At 44.6% G+C, this 9,053-nt stretch overlaps 1 protein-coding gene across 1 annotated transcript; it reads left to right on the top strand.

Annotated features, from left to right (window-relative positions):
- The first annotated feature begins 3,474 nt into the window (after window positions 1-3,474).
- LOC133890281 (transcription factor LAX PANICLE 1-like) lies at window positions 3,475-4,119 on the top strand. Its single transcript, XM_062330701.1, has 2 exons — window positions 3,475-3,870; window positions 3,922-4,119. Exons 1-2 carry the CDS (start codon window positions 3,475-3,477, stop codon window positions 4,117-4,119), a joined length of 594 nt encoding a protein of 197 aa, XP_062186685.1.
- The last annotated feature ends 4,934 nt before the right edge of the window (window positions 4,120-9,053 follow it).

The raw sequence follows: 9,053 nt of genomic DNA, 5'->3' as shown, positions 1-9,053 counted from the left end.
AGTCGTGATGTTAAATTTGATGAGAGTGTGGAGTGGAGCTGGTGTACAAGTGCAGGTGGCGGAGAGCCGTCTGATTTCGATGTTAAGGAGGCAATTATCATTGAGCCGGCGGTGGGCGGTTCTGTGCCACTCGCGGGTGGTCCGGCAGGTATGACAACGCCCGCGGCATATGATGATCAAGCTCCTTCATCGACTCCACTGGCTGGCGAGGTGACGTTGGAAGGGCCAGCAACCAGGACAAGTGCTGCCTCACGGACGGCAGCAACCTCCCCGGCATCTCCCTTCACTTCGCTAGTGATGCCGGCCCCTAAATCGCCTGCTAGCGATCCGGCCACACTGCTGCTGAGTAGTGGCAGCAGTAGCACAGATGAGGGCCCTATGCATTACAGGCACATCGACGACATCATGAGAGATGCTCCAAGAGTGGATCTCGATGGGGACGTGGAAGAAGAGGTCATGCTCATGGAGATGGAGGAGCCGTCTTGCTACCTTGAGGCTGCTAGGTAGCAGGTCTGGGAGGACGCCATGGCCAAAGAGATCGAGTCCATAGAGAAGAATAACACATGGACTCTCACAGCGCTGCTAGATGGTCACAAGCCGATTGGACTCAAATAGGTTTACAAACTGAAGAAGAACACAGAAGGAGATGTGATCAAGCACACGGCAAGGTTGGTCGTGAAAGGCTATGTGCTACGGCAAGGAATCAATTTCGAATAAGTGTTTGCGCTGGTGGCTAGGCTGGACACCGTACGTGTCATCCTTGCTGTTGTAGCCAACCGAGGTTGGCAAGTTCATCATCTGGATGTCAAAGCAGCATTCTTAAATGGTGAGCTCAAAGAGAAAGTATACATGACCCAGCCGGAGGAATTTGTAGTGAAGAATAAAGAGAATCTTGTGCTCAAACTCAGCAAGGCGTTGTATGGACTCCGGCAGGCGCCACGGGCATGGAACATTTGACTTGATAGAAGCTTTAAACAGATTGGTTTCAGCAGGTGTTCTCAAGAGCAGGTTGTATACACAAGAGGATCAGGTCTTGCAGGTGTGATAGTCGGAGTATATGCTGATGATCTCATTGTGATAGGAGAAAGTCCAGAAGAGATCATGGGATTCAAGCAGCAGATGATGGGTGAGTTTGATATGACCAATCTCGGATTACTCAATTACTATCTCGGGATTGAGGTAGCGCAAGAAGATGGCCGAATTACAATCAAGCAAACAACATATACGAAAAAGGTCCTTGGTCAATTCGGTATGCTGGATTGCAATCCCACACCTATGGAACAAAGGGCGTAGCTGCATAAGGATCCAAATGGACAGTCAGTGGATGCAACCGAGTATCGATGCATCATTAGTTGTCTAAGGTATTTGCTCCACACAAGACTTGACTTTTCATTTTCTATCGGGTTGGCAAGCAGATTTATGGAGAAGCCCACGATGATGCATCGTAAGACAGTGAAGTAAATTCTTCGGTATTTGAAGGGCACCGTGCATTATGGTATTGTGTATACCAGAGGAGGAGAAACATAGGTGATCACTGGCTACACAGATAGTGATCTAGCTGATGACATGGATGACAGGAAGAGTACTGGAGGTATGGCTTTCTACATTAATAATAGCTTGGTGTCATGGAACTTGTAGGAGTAGAAAACGGTTGCTTTGTCTCCTTGCGAGGCTGAGTTCATGGCGGCAATGGCGGCGGCATGCCAAACACTGTGGCTTAGAAGTCTGTTGGGAGAGCTGATAGGAGAAGATCCCAAAGCAGTCAAATTATTTGTTTATAACAAATCAGCGATTGCTTTGATGAAGAATCCAGTGTTTCATGGCCGCATTAAACATATTGACACCAAGTTTCATTTCATCCGTGAGTGCATTGGAGAAGGCGAGATTGAGGTAGATTTCATCTGCATAGAGGAGCAGTGAGCTGACGCTCTAACGTAGGCATTACCGGTGGTGAAGCTGGCGGTCATGCGACATCTTTTGGGATTTCATGATCTTGACCCACGACAAGATTAGGGGGGAGTATGTTGGACTTAATCCTTGTCGTGGGCCTCGGGGACTCGATTGAAGTCTAGAGTCCTAGTCGTAACTTGCAAGGTTCGATCGTGCGGTATGCACGGGAGTAGTTAGAGTTTGAGTCAGAGTCGGATCGTGGGATGACACGATTCAGTTAGGATTGAGAGTTAGCAGGTCACTATAAATATGAGTTGTAATCTTTAATTTTTTTTAAGTAAGACATAGAGTTGTGCAAGTCGTAAGTTGAGAAAAATTGAATAGAATAGAAAATTCCTCCAAAGAAAGCATCAGTTTTGCTTTCGTTCTCATCGAGTTTTTGCTATTTGACGTTCTATTTGCTTCTCGTCGAGATACGCGAGTTCATTCTGGCCGGATAGTACGTGACGCGCGTATAGCTGTTTGATTCGTTTGAGTGCAGCACGTATTTGGTGGTCGTGTGCTCGAGCACGTACTCCGTGGCGGATTGCATGATCGTACTCGTCGAATCGTGAGGTCGCAACTCGTGGTCGGGCGCACGTGTAGTCACGAATTGCGGTCGGGCGCTCACGTGCTCGCGTCGCACTGGTCGCTCGAGCACGAAGTCTCACGTGCACATTCTGGTCGCTGGCATGGTCATGAAAGAGCTGGTCGTGCTCGTTATCCTGGGCAGGAGCGTACGCACACTGTATGCGTCACTTGTTAGAAGGTAGAGAGCTGCCAGTTCTCGTGTACTTTCCGTCCATGAAAGTTGCGTTTGTGATCTGTACGTACATGATTGCCTACACATCAGCATATTTAACGTATAACTGGACTTGCATTGTCCGTACGGAGTTTAGTTTTCTACCGAATATGCATCATATATAACAATTCAATTGTCAAACTGTCACTCATACCTCAAGTTTTCCCCTCTTTGCAACAGAAGAAAAATGGAGGAGCTTCAAAGAATTTGGATCTTATGGAAAAACTTCCATATGAGCCTTTTGAAATAAAGAAATGAGCATCTAAGAATAATCCTACGAAATTCCTACCAAATTCAGAAGAAACTCATACTTAAGGTCTAACCTCATGGAAAAGTTGCTTTGTCTCATACGAAATTCCTCTTTGTTTGAATTTTTGTGTTTTTTTGTCTGTCTAAGTGGTTGTTCCTGTAACTTTCATGTGTTTAGATTTGTTTTGCACTTGTATTTCTATCAAATTTGGGTGTTTTATGACGAAATTTGTTTGTTTCTTCATTCCTGCTTTTCAAGGAGTCCCGGTGCCGAGTGGAAAAACCCTTTTTGCCAAACTGGGACGCATATATACAGGGAAAACGCAAATTAGGTCGTACTTTGCATGTGCTTATACTCTCCCATGCGGTTCCATGTTGATTATATATACCCACCATGGCCCTCCACTCCGAAAGCCATAGCTCTAGGGCTGAAACCGGCAAGGCAACAGCACACTGTAGAGGTTACAGCAGCTAGGCGTCTGCGCATCCTAGCTATGGATCCATATCACTACCAAAACATGCATGACCCACGCGACTTCCCCATCATCCACCCGCAGCCCTACCTCCAACACCCGGCGGCCGGCCTCAGCGACAGCATGGTGCGCAGCGGTGGTGGCGTGCGGCGGCGCCCCGGGGCTAAGCTCTCGACGGACCCCCAGAGCGTCGCGGCGCGCGAGCGGCGGCACCGGATCAGCGACCGCTTCCGCGTGCTCCGCAGCCTCGTGCCGGGGGGCAGCAAGATGGACACGGTGTCCATGCTCGAGCAGGCCATCCACTACGTCAAGTTCCTCAAGGCGCAGGTCAGCCTGCACCAGGCCGCGCTCATGCAGCACGGGGAGGGATGTCATGAGTTCGCCTCCGCTTACTCTGCCGCAGCTGGTGCTGATGAGGTGATGCCCGATGCATCTAATGGCCGTGGCGCATGTGATGAGGCGATGCAGCTCCAAGTGCCGATGCTGGAAGCGGTGATCTATGACAACGTCGTTGCCCATCAGCTGCAGTTGCTCGATCCAGGGCAGATGAGTGGTGCGCACGAGCTGCCTCCTTTGCCTTCTTGCGTCTTCGTCGAAGAGCCTGCAGCCGCATTCTACTCTGTGTGTAACCTCGAAGAGGAGACTGATCTGCCCGGTTCTTATTAGAAAGTAGCCAGTAGTTACATATGGCAGCTTCCGTACGTTCGTATCTGCTAGCTAGATCTAATTAGCAAAGCTTAGTATTCCATAACCGGTTGGTCAGTTAGTTTTCCAGAGCATGCATGCATGGGTTCTGTTACTCTCTGTTGATCAATAGTCATCAATGGTCACAGACTAGATAGGACTTTACGCATGCACTTTTCAACGTATCGAAGAATCCGATCGAGATGCTAAAACTGTGAACTTGTATGTTAATTTGCTTAGTGTTGTTCTTCTATCCAACTAAATATCACTTGCAGAGTTTCCCTTTTTGGTTTCTCTCCTTTCTTCGGGTTTTATAAAGAGAACTCAATCATCGATCGATACCCTAGCTAGCTGATGCATGCTAACAACTAATTCTTCCTGCAGGACGAGGCGAAATAATTAAATATTAAGATATACTCGAGTACACATGTTAGGGCTTTCTAGTACTTATAATATGTTTTAAGGCGGTTGAAGTTTCGGTGAGACGTTATAAGGATCTGTTTGAATAGGTACGTGGCTCTTAAGTTTTTGTTAGCTGATAAAGCTACTGTGGTGGTTGATTTTTATAATAATTTTTTAGTTTTTCAGTATACTCAAAAGCTAGAAAAGCCAGTTAAAATATATTTTTCAGCTTTTAATTTATTTAAGCCACAACCACTTCATCAATCAGCCAAAAGCTACCAAAAACTGAGCCTATAAACGAGTTGTTTGGATAGCATCTAATTTTTTTAGAAAAAACTGAAGAAAAAAAAAAGCCAATCTAAACAGAAGTAAGGGTATCTCCGGTATGCATGTCAGCTAGCTATAAATGTGTTAGGCATATGTTTCTTATGTAGAGCAGATAAGAATAATAATTAGTATTCAATATATAGCGCACGTTACAACATATAGAAACTTCAATAAATGTGGACTCGTATTAAATTTGTACAGCATATTATAGCTACTGCGTTGAAGGAGTTATCTATGGTGTTATAGATGACATGATCAACTTTTGTACATAGTACTAGTTTCACTATGGAGGTGTGCCGGGTTGCCGCTATTGTCGGTTGATCTACGGTACGGCTAGGTTTCCAAGCATAGTCGTTACGTCCGTCTAATTCCCTTTGTAGTAGGACCATAAGCTGATTCGTGCCTCCCGGCGGCGGAGGCTACTCTAACTTTCCTTAATGATATAGGTGAATTGTAGATTCTAAAAAAATTAGTAGTGACTGTGGGTGTGTATATTCTCGCGGAGAAGGTTGTTTAGTTGTCTGTATGTATTGTTTTTTATTGTATTCATAGATGTAATTATATAGTTGGAGCATGGCTCAGTCGATACGTTCGAATTGAGCTTCTCTATGAAGTCTGGCCCCGTGGATATATTACATCTACTACAGTACTGCAACGAGCCTCTTGTTAGTCTCATGTGCAGGGTCATCGCATCCGTTCATATAAGCAATCGAACACCTTTATATGGTCATTACATTAGAAAATGTAGGGTGATTGAATCCGCTTATACATATAACAAAACACTCTTCTTTTTGAGTCACTGCATCTGTTCAGTCTGCTTCTATTTATTCAGAATGTATATTACAGCTATACGAAAACTCATACTAACAACAAAACACACAATATATGGTTGGAAATACCGAGGTTAGATCATTGGCTGGGTGCCTGGGTTGCGTGGGCTCCATGCGTGTGGCTCCATGCGTGCTGTCCAAGTGTACGCGCTATATGATCCCCGCAGGCCGCATGCAGGGGTTGGACTGTGCGAGAATATAGGCTTCGTTTCATTGATGAGGACGGCAACGTCCATCCACCCGTGTGCTGTGATCAGAGGCAAAGATTTTGGCAGAAGCGATGCTATGTTATTTAGCGGCAGCTGTGATATTTTAGGGCGTTAAATTATGCATAGGCAAAGACATGGCTAGGCGGCTAGGCCAGGCTAGCATATATGCCTGTCTGCCTGCCTCGGTCGACGAGACCTTCAGCCAGCTCCCGCGCACAGGTTCCTTGGCAGCGCACGGGTTGCCTTGCCCTGCCGTGCCGCTTGGCTCTGGTTCCGGCCTTCCCGGGGACCTGCCGGAGTGGATGATCTTCGTTGGGTGAGACAAATTTGGGTGGAATGCATCGTTTATGTTATCACTTTCTTTCATGTCAACACATATGTAAGCTGCATCTCCCAAATTTACAGATTGAATCTCTTGGTCTTTTTTTTTTCTCGGAGAAATCCTACTCTAACATACCATCACAGCAAAGTAACAGTTTGATAGTGAACGTCGGATCCCAAGCATCGGCGGTATCCTACGCTCCCTAAATCCTCTTATAGATGGGGTTTGGTTGCCTGGGGCCAAACCCGCCTGAATGCGTGATGCAGTGACGCAGGACACAATGGTTGGCTGCTTGAGGGGCAGAAGGATCTTGCCAGCCAGACTATAAGGAAGAAGAGTTTGTAGTGAAATCTAAAAACCCAGACTAAGAGGAAGAACAAAAGGATTTTGAGAAAGACAAGTTCTTCCTTTACCATGTTGGACTTAAGTTTCATAAATTAAAATATTGAATTTAAAACATGATATACACCTTCATGCTTTATACCCACTCTAATTCAAATACTTATGATAGTCCTGACCTATCTTGCTATACCATGTCTTGAGTACTTCCATACCATGTTCCATGATAGCCTTAGTTTACCTCCATCATTAATTATAAAAATGTTTATATGATGCATTGCCAACTAGTATGCTTAGAAGGGATACTTCTTTATTCAGAGATGATTACACATGGTCAATATCTATTACCTTCCATAAAATTGCAATGTGTGGAATGAGGTGTGGTGCTTGTTGACTTGTGTTTAGGAAATGTAGGGTGTATGGTAAAAATTATGAAAACATGTTATGTCGGGGTGAGTAACGTAGTCTTCGAGGGAGAGTGCCTTTCGGGAGCAAGTATGCCTTATGTATTCGGTACAATTGAAGATGATTGCATCAGCCATGTAAGGATTGAATCATTATGCCATTACGCTAAGCCACCTTATCCAACCTAACCAGAGAACAACCAGAGGTCTCAGAGCAACGGGAGACTAGGAACGGATTAATATAACCTACGTGGTGCTTGAGGTCCAGCTGGACACTATAATCATATGAAATGAAATAAAAATCACGCGCCACTAGGGTGTTTCGTAGGTGGGAATCTAATAAAGAAGGTGTCGATGATTGGTGAATCATCGATTTTATGAACCTATAGAGATAATAGGGGATGCTCCAAGTAGACAAATCACATAGTGCACACACGATCTTATACAGGTTTAAGCCTCTCTTAGTATAATAGCTCTACGTCACGTTGGTCTTGTATTAATCTCTGAGACTGTTTACAATGAGGTGTTTGACTAGTCTAGATGGATCTAAACCTAGTTGAAGGGCTTCCTTATATGTAGTCAGGGAGAGAAGCTAATACAGATCTAAGTCATAGAAAGCTCAAGGGCGTAGAGCTTCCGCAGGCTTGATTGGTGTCAATTGAGTTGTTTTGACTTAATGGCTTCGGTGGACTTATCCTCTGTAGGGTCCCCTGGCTCTGTATATATAGGGGTCATCATACAACTCTTGGAGTCTTTCCTTATTATTCTTGGAAATAAACTTACCTGTTTACAAGATATCTTGTGCATATGTGGGCAATTTTCATACATCTAGGGATTCACTTCTCAATCATAGAGATATACCTCAAGAATATAAAAAACTCTAGGGGACCCTGATACGATAATTTTATACTACCTATTATCAAGCTCCCTATCAGTATATGAAATAAGGCTGCGATGGATCAAGAAACTTAGCCCAGCCAAGGAATACATCTCGATAGGCTACCTCTCCGAGTGATAACTCAGGCTTCCAGGTAGGATGTACGTCTATCCGGGTTTCTAGTTGTCATTAGGTCATCTAGTTGGGATATTAGGCCTTCTCCGGGGTAGCTCTGTGAGCCTCCAGATAGTCACCTCATTCGAATCCTGGTCAACTGATAAGCATCGTCCCAACTTCTCAGGATTCTAAGAAGGTTGGGGATCATCTAGCTCTCCATCTGCTGGATATTTCGGAAGTTGAACCATCGTGGTAAAGATTTCTCATGATAGAGAAAGAATATTTCCTCCTTTTCTAGCAAAGGATCACGATGATGTTTGGAAACTAAGCACATTCGTTAGTGTAGTGCGCCAGCTCTCCTGGTATTTCATATCAATAGTCCCCGCATGCGTTGGAATAATCCTGAACATCAAATGCGATGGGACCCTGGCACAGAAGATCATAGCTCCAAGCAGTACTCGAAACCACTACGATGGTTAGTCGGAGAATTGCTCAGTCTCCATAGGATTTATTCTATAACATGTGCTTGGAAACAGAAACTTATTATTTTATTAGTAAAAAATAAAAAGATGTAAATGAATATGGTGGGACTTCTTGATAAATATAAAGGAACAAGATGTAAATTTTACATGTTTTGGCTAGAGTAAGATGACTTTCTTAATAATTAGGGAGTTTAATCGGGTCAGCCCTAGGTCCAACGTGAGTGGGAGGCATCGTAGCCCTCAGGAACTCGAGGACGCGATAAGGAACCTTCGTCACATCCCGCAAGGTCGTAACTTAGAATATCGTCTCCACGTAAAGGAAGTTGCTTTGACACATGCACAATATGTTGTCGTTAGCTCTTGGTATATTGTATTCATCCAGTGCCAACTGTTATTTGGGAAGAAAAGTCATATAGGCAGTCAAAGATAAAAGGATAAAAATTGTCGACTAGCCATTATGAATTACCGATTGGGTTAAGAGAAAAGATACTTCCCCTCTAGTCATGGAAACTCTTGTTTCCTAAAGTCGATTCTCATGTGACCTTATCCAGGATTATCATGTTGCACGCGATAGGTAAAGGTACCTGGATTGCAGCTTACTGCCTAT

The sequence above is a fragment of the Phragmites australis genome, chromosome 1, assembly GCF_958298935.1.
Source record: "Phragmites australis chromosome 1, lpPhrAust1.1, whole genome shotgun sequence".
In the NCBI taxonomy this organism is placed as follows: domain Eukaryota; kingdom Viridiplantae; phylum Streptophyta; class Magnoliopsida; order Poales; family Poaceae; genus Phragmites; species Phragmites australis.
Note: the sequence above shows the minus strand (reverse complement) of the source record. Positions and strands in the feature narration are given on the sequence as shown.